The sequence below is a fragment of the Kwoniella dendrophila genome, chromosome 9, assembly GCF_036810415.1.
Source record: "Kwoniella dendrophila CBS 6074 chromosome 9, complete sequence".
Classification (NCBI taxonomy): Eukaryota; Fungi; Basidiomycota; class Tremellomycetes; order Tremellales; family Cryptococcaceae; genus Kwoniella; species Kwoniella dendrophila.
The window spans coordinates 1,259,196-1,277,741 of NC_089484.1; the positions used below are offsets into that span (position 1 = coordinate 1,259,196).

Below are 18,546 nucleotides of genomic sequence, written 5' to 3' on the forward strand. Positions count from 1 at the left end.
CAACCTTTTCTCGTATAAATCTATACATCTAATGTTTCTTTTTTCAATTCAATAACAAATCATATCATGTATCATTAGAATTCTTCAACAAAATATGATATGATACAATTCTCAATAATGTACGAATATATAAAGATCTTTTAGTTTTTAGTGATACAGTAGTTTAGTAGTCATTAGATAGTTGAAATCATTGAACAAGGGGATGTATAGCTAATGCAAATTTCACAACTTAATCCATAAATATATGTATATATATATTGGTATCTGAGTAGCGTCAACCAGAAAGGAAGAAAGCAAGATAAATTGATGAGTGAGACCGCATTACTAAAAATGCAAGCAAGATTCGTTACTATCGTCATCTACAATATTGCAAATACCATCATATGACATCTATTCGTGAAGTATAAACAAGTACTGCTATATCACGACTGCAAGATGCAGCTACATACATTGTTCACATAGTTAACATGCTTGTTTGGTTCCAACGATTAAGGTTCCGGAATAGGTAAAATCTATTAAGAATGTTAAGTTAAGATAACATGTATACGCGTGGAATGAGATAAAAATCAAGCCACCATTCAGTTCGACATCCGACATGTGGATTATCAATTCCAGCTATGAACTTCTGAACTTTCATCCTGTTGTCTGGAATCGTTGTTAACGAAACACGAGTGATTCTAGTTAGTATTCTCGAACAACAAGTCATCTCTACGTTTTTACCAGTATTATTAATCTTACTCAAAGATAGACCAATAAACCCAAAAATTAAAAGCAAGATTCAAGGGTAAAAAGCTAAGTGGTGAACAAAATCACACGCGACCTTGAGAATTGGTTGTTGTTGTTGTTTCGAATTAAAAGGACATTTCTGGATTACCTTAGTGTTATTAAAGGATTCTCAACAAGTCAAAACTCAATCAGCTTGAATAGTATTGTTTTTAACTTATCTCGAAAACAAACGAACAAATGCTATAATCAGCTTCGGCATCGTAAGCAGACTAAAATTGGTACTCTTTCTGCCTGAAACTTCAAAGTCTGTTCATTACTCTTTATTCAGCTAGAATCAGCGGAACACATATATCAGTAGTATTTTGCGGATCAAAAACCATAACCATATGTCCATATGAATATCGTCATCAACATTTCTACCTGGAAGCAGACGTTAAAGTAAAAGAAATTAGACAATGATGGTATCCACCATGATACCTCCTTCAGTAAAACCAAATGCAATTAGAAGACCATCTTTTCCACCCCCAATAAATCCAAATTCACCTTCAATCGACTCTCAGATAGCATTTTCACCAAATCCACTACATAATCCACAATTATCACATGTTTTAGTACCTGAAAGCCCATTAATTGATTTAACTATGTCAAGTCCTGATCATAGAGGTTTACAAGTTGAAACTGCTAGTATAACTTCTTCAACTACGGGAAATGGGATTACATCTGGACAATATCATGGTTCTTCTAGTTTGGGTGAAAGTTCAAGAAGAGGTCTACATAGGTATGTTGTTTTTCCTGTACTTTGAATAACGTTATCATCTTTACATTGACTCAAGAATCAGCAATTCCTTTAATCAATACAACTTATATAGAAGCTGACTTGGATATGATTGACGACTACAAACAGATCAGGATCGTATAAACGTGTACCGGAACCAAGATTCTTAGCTGATCCTTCACCAGCAAATATATTACCTTTATTGGACGCCCAGAAATCAAAATCAAATAACAATGATGATGATGGTGATATCGGTAGAGAACTTAGACTCGGTTTGATATTGAGAAGATCAATCAAATGGGCTGTGGAAAGATGTGACACTGATTTAATTGGTTGGCTGGTCGGCTTGGAGGGAAAATGGGTAAGTGATTTTATTCATAAACAAAGAATATCCCATGTCAGCCAACAATAGAAAACTCGGATGATCATATGAGCTGACGTCAGGTTTTTAGGCTGATATACTAGATACGCAAGCTCAACAGCTAGAAGATGAAGAGGGGTGGGGCTTGGTAGGAATGGCTGTACAGGCTTCTTGCGGTAGACAGGACAAAGAAGAAAGCGTCAGAGTTATTGTAGGTAGATGGGGCTTGGAAGTAGGTCAACGTGGAGGAAAAGATAGAAGTGAGTATATAATTGTCATTGTGCTTGTGCTTCTTCCCCTTCACTACTTGCTCCAAAAGCTGATCATATCATAATCTTTCTCTTAGCCGGTTGGACCCCTTTACATCTCGCAGCACTTATATCTACTCCACCTTTAATATCATTTCTTCTTTCTCGTGGAAGTTCACCACATGCTTTGACTAATAGGGGACTTACTCCATTAGATCTAGTTGTAGGATTACCAGATAAAGAGGATGTTGCATTATTTTTAGAACATGCAACATGTTATGGAGGAGAATCTTCTACAACACCACAAACAGCTACAACATTAATACCACATTTTCCACCTGCACGTCAATCAATGTTAGAAAGAAGACGTAGACAAGCAACAGTAAAAATGGAAGCTATTGAACGTGAAGAAAGGAGATATCAGATCGAATTAGAAAGAGAAACTTGGTTAAGAGAAAGAGCAAGAATGGTTGATGTTGATCCTGAATTACTGATTAAACCGCTACCTACTAAAGCTGAAATTAAAGCTGAATCGGATGATCGTGATAGCGGTTTAGGTTGGATGGGTTATGAGATAGATCTAGAAGCTGAAAGACAGAATGATGATGAGAGTGATAATGGTTTCGAAGAAGACGATTTTGATGTGAGTCATGTAAGATATTAGAAAGATATCTAGGCTGATAAAATCAATTTTGGTAATAGATTTCTCAACTGGACCTCAACTCTAATATGCTTGTTTTCTCATTGACTCACTTACCAGCAATCTTCGATATACTTATAACGGATTACCAGCCAGTCTGTCAACCTTTGCAGAAACGATCATTACCTGCCAATGCCCTATATCTTTATGCTAGATTTGCTCTGTATAAATGCGATGAGACTTGGTTAGAAGATCTGATTGACGGCATAGTGGATAGAATAGAAGACGGCGTGCGTGTGAGTAGATTCATCCTATATATCGCTGCAATACCTAATGTACGTTTTCGTAAGAACAATGTCGACAACCTCGCCTATCTAGCATTTTGGGCATATAACACAGCTGTGCTATTACACCTCATACGTGCCGATCCTCCTCTACGTATTGCATGTGAAGAATTGGACGTACTGGGAATGATGGAAGAACTGATCAATGCTATACACGGTGAGCCAACAATTGTGGATGTCGGAGCAATCTAGCTGACCCGAATGTCAGTCTTCGTTATACGTATCGCCGAACAACGCATCGATATATACCTCGACGCTGCTATTCTAGACTATGAGACGCTGGAAGATTTCAATGATATCCGCTTCGAAGGTGAATGGTCGATATTCAGATCGTTTGCACCGAAGAAGAAGCGGGAAACTCCTCGGGCAGCATCCATTTTCGCTTCCTCGCCTGGTGATTCCCCAGCTTCTTCTTCGGTATATGGTACACCTCAACGTACACCAAATAGACATCAGTCAATGAGTGACCTTCGCCTAGGAGTCGGTACACCTAGATCAATATCCCATGAATCCAATATTAGTGGAACTTCGGCTCAATCTCACACTCCGACGGTAGAGATAGAAATCAATCCTTCTCGAATAACAGATATTCTATCTGGTGTGCTCTTAATTCTTCAGCTTTACGAGGTTAATCCCGCTATCGTTGTACAAGCATTTTCGCAAGTATATTTTTGGATTTCGTGCGAATTGTTCAACAGAATTTTGGCTCAGAAGAAATACCTTTGTCGTACCAAAGCTTTACAGATCAAGATGAATATATCTGTATTAGATGACTGGGTAAGAGCGAATGGTCTACCCGCCCAAACAGCTACAAAACATTTAGAACCTGTTAGTCAATTACTACAATGGCTACAATGTTTATCACAAATCAAGGAGTTCGATACGTTGATAGGTACTTTACAAAATATGAAAGCTGTTAATCCTTTACAAATGAGGAGAGCAGTCAAAGATTATAAATATGAAGTCAATGAAGGTAAAATGAATGAAGAATGTGGACAGTATCTAGTTCAATTACAGAAAGATTGGGAGAAAAGAAGGGTTCAATATAGTGTTCAAGAAGCTGAAAGAAGAAGATCACTTGGATCACTTTCTTCTGATAATAGTAGTCATGGGCATGGTGAACCTCCGTTATCATCTAATATATCTTTACAAGGTGCTGTAGATGATTCAACACCTATAGATGCTTTATTTGATGGTACAGTGGCTTTAGGCGAATTCATTCCACAATCGGCACCCGAATGTCTTGGTGAATTGTTAGATAGTAGATTCATGTTACCTTTTCTTCTACCCAACGATAATTCATATTTAATCGCTTCTCCACCGAAAGATGCAGCTTACAGAAACCTCTTACCTGCATCTCCCTTCATATCAGATGGTTCAAAACAATCGACAATATTATCAAGACCACCTTCAAGAGCAAGTTTTTCATCTTCTAGACCAATGGGATATACACTACCTAAACAAAATAGATTAAGAGAATTACCAATGAATTTCTTTAGTTGGTTAAAAGAAAAAGAAACAAATCAAAGGTTAAATAGGGATGCATGGGAATTCAAACAAAAAAGATTAGTTCCTTCAACTATAGATAACGCGTTAGATGGCGAATATGATAATTATTTACCACCAAGAAGAATCGAAAGGAATCATAGTTATAGAGATAATAGGGACAAAGAAAAATCACCTACTCCGACACCTACAAGACCAGTTGTATCTGATGTAGATACGATTAAAGCAAACAGGTTAAAAAACCACGGAGGTTTATTACCTTCTTTAACTGAAAATGCCGATCAAGATAAAACTCTTATCAATGGATTACCTAATTTCTCTCATTCTCATCCAAATGAATTTGGTATCAAACAAGAAGGATTACCAACTCCAAGTAAAGGGTTAAGAAGTTCAAAATCGATTGAACAATTAAGAGAATCATCAAAATCTCTTATGACGAATTCTACAGATACAAAGGAAACTTTATCGAATACACACAAACGAACGGAATCATTTGAATTGAAATTAAGAATGCAACAAAGAAATTCATCTTATTCTTATCCTTCTTCACCTTCAACCATAATGTCACCTACATTAGAACAACATGCCTCATTATTGAAATCACCTACATTATCGCAGTTCTCAAATAATTCAAATGATGGTACAGGAAATGGGAGTGGTGGTTCAGGAGGAAAGAAAAAATGGTGGAAATTAGGTAAAAAATTAAGTTCAATTAATCTCAAAGATGAATTTAATGAATTTAAAGATTCATTTAGTGATAGAGATAGTATCAATAGTAGAAGAAAATTAAGAGAAGGTAGTGAAGATACAATTTCACCTAATCCTGGAAATGGTTGGTACGATTTACAAGAATATCAAAATAAACATAATAATCACCATGAAGAAGATGATGTGTATGGACAAGAGGATATGAAAACTCCAATTAGATCTCCTGGATCAAGTGATAAGAAAGGATTCTGGAGTTAGAAATCGACATGAGTAGGATAGTGGTTACGTTTCACGATAATCATAAAGATAGACTTCGGTTCTTGGATATTCACTAAATGAGACATTACGGACGATTCCATTTACAGTCCTTCTTTATTTGTTGTATAATGCATTTTAATTCAATCGCATGTAATCTATACCCTCAATCTAAGCATCTAGAACACTTTCCGAGCATATTCACAATGCAAACAAACCCTCTAATATTGATCTTCAAAACGTTGATTTCATCACAAGTCATTTTCAATCATTAAATTATGTACAGTACTCGTACAACATATCGTGTAAATTACAAATTCTTCTTTCATCGGTTTCTTCAAATTGATTCAGCCTGTGCAATATACTAAAATGACTAAAATCTACCTTCTATTTCTTTTTTCTTCTTTCTTTCTAATTTGGATACTCTATCTTCTAAATATTGTAATTGATAATGTAAATCAATAAATAAGTCTGATGTTGTTGAAGTCTATCAAAAGGTAAAGGTAAAAAGCAAAATAATCGTAATCAAGTTAACACTAATTCTGATGTCTGGACTAGAACGATATTCTACACAGATTTTCTGTTTTGTATAGATATATATATATATAGATATATATATACCACTTACATATTCATTATACCTATTCAACAAATTTTCAATATCTTTTTTCACTTTTGATAATTCATTTGAACGTATTTGAGTCTGCTTAATTGAATTTATTAAATTTGGTTTTAATGGTAATAGTTCTTTAATAAAGGATAAAGAGATCGAGTATTGATGTATCATAGTATCAGCTAAATGATCTCCACCAATTTCATCTATATGTTTATGTTTGCTTACCCTCTAAATTACCACTACCTTGAACTTGTTTTTTCTTCAATAAATCAATTTCTCTTAAATCTCTTTCAGAATTTCTTAAATCATGAAAAGATTCTAAAATCATTGTTAATTTGACTTTATCAGGTAATAAATCTGATTCTCTTATAGTCATTCTTTCATTTTTATCATTTTTATTACTAGAGGATTGAGACGCTGGTTGTTGCTGATTATCGTTTATTATTGAATTAGTCGAATTTATTAAAGGGAAATATTGGTCATCTATATTCGAGTATTGATGTTTCAAACTTGAATAGTCAGTTTCCGTTACTTTGTATGGTAATTGAAGGATAGATGAATAGTTTCTTCAATTATTATTCCCCCTCACAGATATGCTAAATCCACACTTGATGTAGACAAGTGACCAAGAGATGAATAGATAAAACCAAAACTCACATCCTTCAATCAACCTTTTTATCCCCTCACTTTCACTTGATAGTCTATCAAATATCTCTGCAGATTCTCTAACTTGTCTTATTATTGATTTTGATGATTCACCTCTCTTGATTAGCTGATCATTATTAGCATCTAGTAAGAAATTTGGCACACCATATATTTGGGATTCGAGGGTTCTTAGTCGGATGTCCAAAGGTAAGAGAGGTGATTGTGACGAAGTCATTCTGTGTGTTCGGGTTTGTTTGCGAGAATCAAAGTTTCAATAAGTTATTGTGGACTCTAGAGAGGATACAAGATTGATTGATATACGATATATGTTTATAGAGAATTGTGCACGGCTATGACTTTCTGATTCTAATTAGTACACCTCTTCAACGCGACGAACGCGCTTGCGGATTGCAACATTATATAAGATAGCTCTAAGGCGAGGGCACAATCAAAAATTCGATGTCTCAGTCGTATAGGTGGTCAGTACGTTACATTGTGGTGAAACTACAATTCTGTGGAGACAGCTGTTCGAGTCAGCTCTGGGACATTCCTTTTTGATTACCATCCCGAATAAACTTAGAACCGGTTGCGGTTGCGGATAGTCAATGTCTGGTAGCTCCAAACAAAAGTATACAGGACTTTTTGCCACCTGTGATTGCGCCATTTTGACTGTAGACTGACTGTATCACCTATTCTATTGAGATAACGAGGATATCTTACGCAAGTCTACATCTTATGCTTCTTTCCTTTATCTTAACACTTGACAACAATACACATATCGATCATATTTCATCAGCATCATCAGATTCTACTAGCTATCGATCCATCGACCTTTGCTATAATAATCACCTTTTTCTGCAGTATAGTTACCAACGCCTCGACTCGCCGATAGACCGATCAGGCAAACCAAATAGATAAACTCTTTGACTTCACCCTTTCCATAGTAGACGCTTATTAGCAACCCCCTATTTGGCAAGACGCCCGACTTGATACAAGATTATATAGCCTACCATGAGTCTACCAACAAGAAGTATTAATATCAATCGGAATCTTCGCCCCGCGTAAGTGATAATCCAATACCTCTTATCTTGCTTGGTTGTCTCGTATTTTAACTGAATTGATATCTCGTGTCATAGCGGCGCTTTGGGAAACGCTGGTACAGGGGCTACAACAACATCACCTTCAACCTCTCCCTTACTTTTCTCATCTGACTATCATCATCATGATATAGATAATCCTTATAGTCCACCTTTAGCTATAGCTAGAGCAGGTGGTCAAGGTGGTCAAATTTATGTCTATTCTGAAGATAACAATAATAGTTGGGGAGAAAATCAATCTTACGCTTCTTTCGCTGGCGGTGGCCGGCAGTGGCGGTGAAGAAGGCAGGAGGAGAACACAAACTGTGAGTGTATATATGCTGGAGCAACCTTTTGTTGGCAGCTGCGTGATGATCTGTCCAATCAGCTAATTGACTTTTCGTCTATTCATCAGGACTTGAACGTCAGCGAGTCGTCAGAGAATACGAGAGAATCTTTGATGTCCTACCTGCATGATCCTATCTCTCAATCGTCATTATCCCCATCGTCCTCAATTTCATCATCTCCTCAGACTCGATCCAACATACCGATAAATCCTTTTACTCCACCTTCTTCATTCACTCAATCAGTTGATATACCTCAGCAGAATACATCAACAACGCATCATCAGCAGAATAATCTTTCATATTCACTCCCACTTACACCTATATCGGCATCATCAATGAGTGATAATGATTCCTCCTCTTCTCCAACTCAGCCCGCCAAGCCTACCACGATTACAGTTCAAGCTAAGAAATTGACAAATAAAACTGTTTTACCTACAAAACAAGAGAGACAAATCATATCGTTAATTGCGTCGATCTTTCCAAAACATTTTCAGAGTATATCAAATCTATCGACTACCTTGGAAATTGTTACACCACCTTCGAATGTCTTGAAAGGATTTATACTCGATCATCATGTCAATAGAACAGTTTTTATTCATCTATTACCACCTTCAGCATCAACAAATCGATTTCAAGAAAGACCAGAAAAGTTATCACCTAATTTCTCTCAGGTTTTAAGACCACATGATCCATTATTATCAATTTCACCTTGTTCTTTGTCTCCTACCTTATCAAACTCGATAAATTCAATCAATCATAATATATCAGATAGATATGGTTTAGATATAAGAGAATCTCTAACGGCTTTATTGGATTTGTCTTGTGATGCTTTAGAAGCAAATAACTTAATATTGATTTTAGATAGAAATGAGAATGCTCAAGATGAACAAGATCAAGAATATTTAAGGGATACATTACATTCTTTAATGTACACAGGTGGTCAAGTTTTAAAATCACCTTGTAAATCGTTACTGAATGATTGGGAATGGGATATAACAAAATGGGTTTTAGTTGGAATGGAATTATGATCACACTCATTTACTACTTCTCTTCAATCATCATTCAATTTTTTTAAGTCTTCTCTTCCATGATATTCCAATTTCTTCATTCATTTTTCAATGAAGAAATGGACTAGTCCTCAACAGGCTACTTTTTAATCCGTTTGTAATTGTAATGATTCACGCTATTTGCCCTTCGACGTTTTCTTTTTCTTCTCTTTCTGTAGATATGCTGAATCCAGTCGATCTCATATTTCATTATCCCATTTTCCCTTTTTCATTATATTTAAATTATATTTCTCCGTTGTATATTAGATGACTTAATCTTGGTGAACATTGATGTATTCACTCCTTATATGAATTAAATGATAATTTCAGTACAAATAAATCAATTTCATATAATGTTTTCGATTCAGAATGTAGAATGCAAAGAAAATTAACATTTTGCCATCATGCGCAAGTATGCGCTAAAGCTATTTGAAATATTATTCACAGTAATGTAAAACCATATAATAATGCATTTCTGTTATTCATGTTATATATATATATAAGTGAAATTTCGTAGCTAAAATAATATAAATTTCATAAACTCTACGTTAAAAAAGGTGAGAAAACATAAATAATATTCTTATTCAATTTCACAATCACATTTACAAGTAAAAAGAGCAAAGCAAGCAGTATTTGTCCGTCGAAACTTCAACACAACTGTTGACTTATTGTCTAATACTACAAGTGATGTGGATCTAGAAAGATAAGATATATATGGGGAATAAACAGGTCATGATATAAAACGTAAAGAGTCTTTTTTGATATATATATGTGTATATGAAAATTGAGAAAACAAAGGCAGAAATTGTCCATTTTTTGTAGATAGCTTGCAAATAAATTGTATATTTGATTGATTGATAATTGATTGTATTGAATTTTTTGTTTGTTGTTTCTTTAATTTTTTGAGTTTTTCTTCCCTTCATCCACCTTGTGTGTGTTTATGTCTATTACTAAAAGTTTAGATATGCAATTAAACTAAGGTTTACTCAATTGTTCTCTTCTAAAGAAGAATGCGTAACCTATCACAATAATAATTTGACAAATCAAACATAACCAGAATTCCCAATGAACGAATGGGTTGTTAGCCCCTGTTGATGGATCCCAAATAGCTAAATTAGGGAAGACATTTCCAGGTCCAACTTTATCAGGTGCAGTTCCTCTATTAGGGGTGAAATAAAATGATATCGATTAGCTTTTACAATCCATACGAAGTCGTGGGAAAGAGATTGTTCGACTCACCTAGCAAGCATGACAATACAAGAACCCAATAATTGAGCACCGGCAAGTGTGGCACAAACATGTAATCTAGATAAAGTTTGTAATAAGATCATACCTAAACCTACACCTTGAATTGCGTCTAAAACACCTAACCATAGCCATAGACAAGTACCTATATAAGGTCCAGCTACACCACCCCAAGGTACGTAAAGACCCATTCCTGAAGTACCCCACCACATTTGACACCATCTTGGACAACCCAAACCAATGGCGAAAACGGGTAATAACCAAGAGTGAACTTTGGAGTATTCTACAAAAGCACGAAGAGTCAGTCAGGCTAATAAGACAGAAAGTAATGTGAGAGAGAACTTACTGATGAGGATACCCATGAATAAACCCCAAATACCAATGAAGAAAATGACAATCATGACTACTACAGCCCATCTAGCTACATCAGAAGCGTTCCAGAGATATTGCCAATTTCTACCGTATGGACCAGATAACCAATAATTTCTCAAGATCTCTGAGACCAAGAACCAAATGACTAATTTTCTTCTGAATAAAGTCTTGAAGAAGTTTGGTACATAAGGTGGAATTTGTCTATAATATTCTGGCATACCGAACCACATTAGGTAAGAGAATACAGCTGAAATAACTGCTAATGGCCAAGTGATGTATAAGATGATTCTTGATGGAACGTATTTTGCTGGATCAGTACCATTCAATGTATAACCCCAATACCACAAAGCTGATACCCAGATTTGTTGTAAACCTTGAACGATACAAGCTCTCGTGACCCAGACTTCCGTTGCTGCACCAGCTTCTTCACCAAAGTTAAGACCGAAGAATAAGAAACCAGCTGAAGAGGCTACAGCGTAGAACCAAGTAGCAACTCGAGTGATGGTTGTTCGTGGACCAAGGAGAGCACCGTGAAGTGATGGAAGACCAATGAGGAAGAAGGCAATAGCGAAAGTAGCCCATGGGATACTGAGACACCATACCGATGGCTTCATTCTGAATAATGTGTACCAAGCGAGAGTAGCGACAACGAAGATTGAACAAATGATGTAGAGATCGGTTTCCTTTTGAACGTTGGATCCACCAAGTAAACTCAACTGGAAGGAAGTAGCAGATAATAATTGACCAAGGGAAATGATGATTGAGTATAATGGCCATCCAGCGATTTGTCTACCCATGAAAATTTGGAGTCGAGTCATTTGAGTTTCAGGAGGTCCAGGTTCGTCGTACATTTCACCGCCATGTCCACCATAGTTGTCCATGTGATCGTCATGTCCGTGTCCAGAGTTGGAGTATGGTGCTATTGATGAATCACGACGATTATCTAAAAGTGTCAGGGAGTCAAGCCTAAACTTCATTGGAGAGATGCAGCAATGACTTACATTCAGGTCTGAATCCATCAATCATACTGGGTGCTCTGGAATTAATGAATGAATCTCGAGATGATCGTAAAGACATAGCTAAGAAGACATGTTAGCTTTATTCAGGCTGCGCGGTATCTTCCAAACTTACCAGAAATCTTTTCCTTTTTAATTTCATCGAAGAAAGCCTTTTCACTCTTGATCAAAAACTTCTCAATACATAAATCACCTTTAGAGTTATCGGCTGAGAGATCTCTTAATTTCTGTACGAAACTTTGAGCAACTTCACCATCGGAATCGGTGAAAGTGTCCATAGCTTTATTAAGTGGAGAAGCACCTTTTTCATCAACGATGGAAGAGATGGAGTCGAAAGATGATACCCGAGAGTGCATGGTGAACGGTCTGTTAGGCGAACCGGCATCCATAGATTGTCGGTTATCAAAGTAAGGATCGGGAGCGTTCTTGCCACCGGTGTTTCGAGCGAATTGTTTGTTTGCAGCAGCCAAGAAATTGTCGTATGATTGAGCAGCAGATTGATCACGACCTCCAGAAGTAGCTGAACCAACAACAGTTGTATCACCGTGATCTGAACTACCTTGAGATGAAGGTACATCTTCATCATCGTAACCACCGTAGAATTTAGGTTTACCACCTCTGGATTGTCGTTTGTCATCATAGTATAATGGTGAAGCGTTGGGATCTTCATCATAGAATGATTCAGCTGATTGTCTATTGGCGTTCTTGTCGAATCGTTTATGGTAGTTTGCACCGTTAGCACCGAGTAGACCATTGTTGTTTGATGAGGCCATAGGAAGATTAGGATCAAAGTAACCGGGATTGTCGCCGCCAGTAAGTGGTGAATGACCAGGCATTGGAGAGTTTGGAGCGGTAGAATCGGGAGTTGCTGATCTACCCCATTCTCCTCGAGCGAGCGAAGTAACAGAACCATTTTCACCTTGAGCGTAAAATCCACTTCCAGGAGCAGCATCAACTTGATCATAACCCCAAGCATTTTCACCAGCAAGTTGTCGAGAAGTTTGGATACTTCGTCTTTGGAAATCTTCCAATCGTTGACGCCATTCTACTACAGGGAAACGTTGAACAGCTGATCGAGCTCGTAAAATAGCTCTTTCTTCTTCAGTTGATTTCAAGGCGAGTTTGATTGTCTTTGTCAATTGTGAAAGCATGTGAACTGTTGCTGAAGATTCGACAGGGAACCACCAACCAGGCATAAGACCAAGACCACCAAGTCGAGCACCAACACCTAAAGCACCTTTTCTACCGAATTCGACAGCGACTAAACCGAAAGGCTCATCCCTAGATGGGATAAGAGCGAAATCGGCACCACTGAACAAGTAAGGAGGAAGTGAGGTGAATTCGGGTTTAGAGTAAACTCTGTCAGGGTACATTTCCATGAGACGAGCAAGTTTTTCAGCAGCAAATCGACCATATAGGTCAATGACGGGACCAACACAGATAAGTTGAATTTTAGGTTTTTTGTCGAGAAGAGATGGCATGACATCGGCAATGAGATCGACACCCTTTTGTTTGGACCATCGACCGACGAATACGAAGAGATCAGCGTTGGGATCTTGTTTGATACCGGCCCATTCTTGAGCTTGTCGTTTTTGTTCAGGTCGTTTGGCTTCAGCTTCGGTATCAACTTCAATCTTGTCTACGGCGAGAGGTTGTTCATCAAGAGCGGCAATATCGGTTGGATCGGGGTTAGGCAGAGAGTCGATGTTTCGTAATGTCCAAAGAGCTGGGTAACGAGCCCAAGATCGTTTACCATATTTATCAGATACACCAGCTACACCGACTGATTTTTGATGGTGAGAAATGAAACTGGCGGCGGCGTGAAGCAAGTTGAAAGTGTTACCGAATTGAACGTATTTACTACAGACTTCTTTAGGAATATTGAATGCGGCACAGACTTCCTTCATTTCGTCTTTGGTTCTAAGTGGCCATAAACCTTGGAATTCGGCGTTGTGCAATGATAAACAAGTTGGAACGATCTTTGGGAGCAAGTAAAGAGGAGCTAAAGCACCGTGGTAATCATTGATATGGTAGATATCAATAATAGGATATCTTCGCATAGTTTCGGCAATAGCTTGATTCCAGGTTGAATAGAAGATGGCAGATGATAAATCGTCCATTCGTTGAGGATAAGGATCAGCTTTGGTTTGAGCTCTAAATACAGGACTGTCGAGAATAACGTATGTGATGTTATCAAGTTGATGAGTTTCGACTTCGATAAGATATGGTTCACCGAAAATGATAACTTCGATAGGTTCAGAGTATTCTCCTTGAGGGTATTCAAGATCTTGTACTTTTGGAACAACCCAGATTAAATCAACATCAGACATAGCTTTACCCATCAGTGTGGACATGACACCAAGACCACCAATCTTGACTTTAAGTTTCCAATCGATAATTTCGTATTCGAGAGTAGCGATAAGTACTTTTCTTCTTTTGTTTTGATCTTCTGGCCATCCAATGATCTTGGTGGGACCTTTAGAACCCTTTTCGGTCGTAGCGACAATACCACCTTTCTCATTGAGTTCACCTTTCTTTTCACCATGTGCACCGACGATAGGGAAGTAAGAAGTTTCTTTGGCAGCTTTGCTTGGTTTGAGACCCCATTTGTTGACTTTGATAGAATAGAACGAATATCTGAAAGCAAGTGCGGCAGCGAAAGCGGTTATAGCTGGAATGATCAAAAGAAGGACAAAAGCAACGGTTGTTACAGTTTCTTGACCGATTGGTTCGGTGCTCCATTCACCAGTCTTATCGTTGACGTAAATGTTCCAAGCGAGATGAGGTGCTGGAGGAACTGACATGTTAAGATAATTGGCGGTTTGAGAGTTGGGTGGGAAACGATCGATAACACCATCACCGTCGACATCACCGTAGAAATAATCGTCGTAAGACCAAACGTTGAGTTGAATGTAAGAAGGCCAGGCTGCCATGATTGGCATTCGCCATGTATGGTCTTCTTGTAACTTAAAGTGAGCAGAAGCACCAAGATCGTAACCCCAGGTGTTGAAAGCACCTCTAGCGAGAATTTGAGGGTAGTATCTTTTATAGTTTTCTTTCCAGTTGGCATCGGCATGTACTTGATGATTAGATGAACCAGCCATGGCACTGTAATATTGGACAATAACGTGATCACCATCCCACCAGATGTCTTTGGCTTTGAACATCGTAGCGTTAAGAGTGGTGGTAGCTTCGTAATTTGCCCAAGGAGACCAAGACTGTCCGAAATCGGCAGAGTACCTGAACATGTCTGCACCAGGAGCCGAGTGATTCAAGGTGTAAGAGTCGCCAGAGGCAGTGAAAAGAGTAGTACTGTAATCGGCTTCTTCAGGGAATACCATTGGGTTATCGGTACCTCCAACTCGGATGAGGAAATGTGCTGTGAAGTCGGTGTTTAGGTTGTTGGCTTGGGTGGCAACGTTTCCGACAGTAATTTCGTATATACCATCTACAGCGTTTTGGATTTGACCTGTCCATCTCCATGATCCAGGAGCGACAGAAACGAGATAGGGGGTTTCTCGTTGTGCAACGTCGATGACTGCACAGTTACCCGGTGATAAACTTGGCTGAGTGGTGGATGACCCAATCACTTGTTTCAAGGATATAGCATTTTGTAAACTTTGACAATTCATTTCGGTGTCAAATTCGATAGCGATATCGATGTTGCCGCCATTGGTAGAAGGTACTCGGTAATCGTGACCAGGTGAGAACTTGGTTATTGAAGGAGGTTGTTGTTTCCATTGATCAAGAGGTACTAACGCTTTATATTCGAATGGTTGGAGAGTAATCTTATTCAAACAACCTCGCCATGGAGCTTGATCGTTGGCGTAGAAAGGATCACGGGAATCATCGAGATGGTATTCTTCATATGGGTAGAGCAAGTTTCGGACGGTGTTTCCGGATTGATAAGGCGATGAAATCCAATCGGTACTTTGACAGTCAAATTCGTAGTCTTTGGTGTAGTTCTCGTTGGTGTAGATCAACCAAACAGCTTGTTCGAGTGTACCATTCTTGGTGAAAGAGCCGGAACCTTCTTGTTGCGTCAAAGGAGCTCGAGTAACAGTCCACATACCAAGTTCAGTTTGCGTTTGATTAGAACCAGGAAGTTGAATGAAATGGGTCCAGTTACCTCTAGTGACTAATCCGAAACCGTCTTGAAGTGATGGGTACTGAGTTCTGAGCCACATCATGTTTCTAATACCTCTGAATGGTTCAGCTGAGGCATCAAAGTGATCAAGAGAGTTCCAATCATCGTCACACCCAGTGAGAACTTTGTCGTAAGGCATGTTATAGTATTGAGATGAACCAAGCTTGTAACAACCATGTCGTTTCCATGCTTGATTAGAAATCATCGCTTGACGACCATACAAATAATTACTAGCAGAATTATCGAGAAGGTAGAAAGCTTGTTCTTCACCATACCAACCAAGGGGAATACCTGGCATAAGAAGAGTGGTAACGAATTGACCAAGCTGTTGTCTTTCTGTACCATTGGTTAAACCTGGCCATCGGAAAACATCTTGATTACCAGTACCGTACATATGTCTAGGGTCGAATTCGTTGGTTTGAGAGTTGAGGAATTCGTTGGATCTGACCATTTGATTCCATGCGATAACAAAGTTGACGTCGACATCATAAGCTACTTGAAGATTACCATCCATACCTAAGAATCGACAAAGGGATCTATAGATGGAATAGTGGAATGCAGCAGAATCGAGACCGATTTGACCTTGATCACGCAAGAAGTAAGAACCTTCGTTTTGAGTCATATTGACGGCGGAATCGAAATCGGGTGGTAAATTGGAGGAAGGTCGACCTCGACCGATATAGACGGCACCGAAAGTATCACCACCAGTGATTTCACCAGGAATGAAGAAATTGTTTTTTCCTACAGCCGCGGCACATTCTTTGGTGTGATTGGCCCATGAAGCGAGGGCGTCTACCGTTACTTGAGTGGCTTTGTCGATACGAATGCCATCAATATCAAGAGCTTGAATTGTAAGACAACTGAAAACTTTAATCTTGTCCATGGTTTGTGGACGCCATTCTCTAAGACGATCTTGGACGGAAGCGAATTTTGCAAGTTGTCGTTGCCAATCGGGGCTGCGAGAACATCAGCTATCAAGGTAGGGAACGATTGAAGGATGATTGTACTTACAACACACCGAAAGCTTCAATATCTCCATATTGATCAAAATCACTTGCATAACAACCGGTCTTTCCTGGATCATAAATGTCTCCATTATCTTCGTAGAAAGTTGGATATGTACAGGATTCGTTATATTCATTGTTAAATTTGAAATCGGGATATTCTTGGAAACCCCAAGGAGCATAATCTGGTAATTTGTACTGAGCTTTGTGTTCATCAAGTGAAAAAGGTGTGGACACGTTTAAATAGCTATTTCCTGGTATTAGCTCTTCTGCTGAGTACAGTGAATAACCTCCAATAAAACTTACCCTTCGAAACCGAGCAAATCACCCATAGTTCCGACTGTGAAATCTAAAATCATGTACATTCCTCTAGCGTGCATAGCATCAACAAGTTTAACCCAGTCATCCAAAGTACCGTAATGAGGATCCAATAGAGAGAAATCAATAGCCGAATAACCTATCGTTATGACGGAAATTAGTCGTGCGGTCATTGTCTGCGGATATGGAAGGAAAAGCTTACCATCTGCCTGCCAAGGCATGTTCAAAAAGTTAGTACCAGCAATATAAATTGCTTTATAACCCATTGCCTGTAAATAATCTAAACCACGAGGATCCATTAAACCTTGAGCATCACCACCGGCTCTTAACTGAGTTTCTTTGATATCATATTCATATTTGAGACCATAGAAATCGTTGTTATCCGGCGCACCATCAATCCATTTATCGAGTAACAACGTATACGTTGGCAGTGACTATACAAGGGTCATCAGCAAATGGTCGATGTTCTGTCTGTCTGATCAACTTACACGCCAGTTCCCCGGCGATGGAGTATACGTCTTGTTCGATCGTTCGGTGGAATACTGCAAGACATCGTCTCCGGCAGCTATAAAGTTATGAAACCAATTAGCACCGCATGCCAGGGATAATAACGTTATTACTTATGAATAGGAATAGAAAGTTACCTTGATTTTTATTTATATTCCACGGGTCTAATGTTTCATTATACGGCAGACCCGTCACATACAGTGCGGTAGCTAGTAATGTGAATAGTAGGGGTAGAGGTGATATTATGGAGCGTCGTGATGAGGATGGTGAAGATGATGAGGATGAAGATGATGAAAACATGATTGGCTTGTCAATGTCGTAAGATCGTAAATGAGATAATGAGAATGATTTGAGAAAAGAGAGGGGATAATCCCCTTGGGATGATCAAGTTGAAATCCGCCTAAGAACCTGCTTGGCTCGATATAGGATGATCCTTTGATGTCAAGAAGATGTTGAAAAGTGATGAGAAAAGGTGGGTGATCCAAGCGGTTGACAGTGGATTTTTTTTCCCAATTAAGATGATAAACGCGCCTCTAGCGGGTTGATCCTCCTTGTTCACACTTGTTCCTCCTCAAGGACTTATATACTGCTGATCGTGTCCCTAATCGTTCAGTAGGTGGCAAGGGTCGTAAAGAAAGAGCAGA

At 38.5% G+C, this 18,546-nt stretch overlaps 4 protein-coding genes across 4 annotated transcripts; 2 read left to right on the forward strand and 2 right to left on the reverse strand.

Moving 5' to 3' along the window:
- Nucleotides 1–1,196: 1,196 nt before the first annotated feature.
- On the forward strand, nt 1,197–5,566 carry L201_006882 (uncharacterized protein; the record flags this gene model as incomplete). Its single annotated transcript, XM_066222595.1, has 7 exons — nt 1,197–1,504; nt 1,631–1,862; nt 1,954–2,122; nt 2,209–2,753; nt 2,813–3,046; nt 3,101–3,251; nt 3,303–5,566. 7 exons carry the CDS (start codon nt 1,197–1,199, stop codon nt 5,564–5,566), a joined length of 3,903 nt encoding a protein of 1,300 aa, XP_066078692.1.
- A 370-nt stretch (nt 5,567–5,936) lies between these two features.
- On the reverse strand, nt 5,937–7,059 carry L201_006883 (uncharacterized protein; the record flags this gene model as incomplete). The annotated part of the gene is made up of 4 exons (XM_066222596.1): nt 5,937–6,050; nt 6,192–6,310; nt 6,405–6,662; nt 6,837–7,059. The coding sequence occupies 4 exons, from the start codon at nt 7,057–7,059 to the stop codon at nt 5,937–5,939; spliced, it is 714 nt and encodes a 237-aa protein (XP_066078693.1).
- Nucleotides 7,060–7,835: 776 nt separating this feature from the next.
- On the forward strand, nt 7,836–9,275 carry L201_006884 (uncharacterized protein; the record flags this gene model as incomplete). The annotated part of the gene is made up of 3 exons (XM_066222597.1): nt 7,836–7,885; nt 7,961–8,197; nt 8,330–9,275. The coding sequence occupies 3 exons, from the start codon at nt 7,836–7,838 to the stop codon at nt 9,273–9,275; spliced, it is 1,233 nt and encodes a 410-aa protein (XP_066078694.1).
- Nucleotides 9,276–10,268: 993 nt separating this feature from the next.
- L201_006885 (uncharacterized protein) lies at nt 10,269–18,202 on the reverse strand (the record flags this gene model as incomplete). Its single annotated transcript, XM_066222598.1, has 10 exons — nt 10,269–10,452; nt 10,533–10,821; nt 10,885–11,829; nt 11,912–11,989; nt 12,042–17,029; nt 17,085–17,324; nt 17,384–17,534; nt 17,598–17,829; nt 17,884–17,960; nt 18,040–18,202. 10 exons carry the CDS (start codon nt 18,200–18,202, stop codon nt 10,269–10,271), a joined length of 7,347 nt encoding a protein of 2,448 aa, XP_066078695.1.
- Between the last annotated feature and the right edge of the window lie 344 nt (nt 18,203–18,546).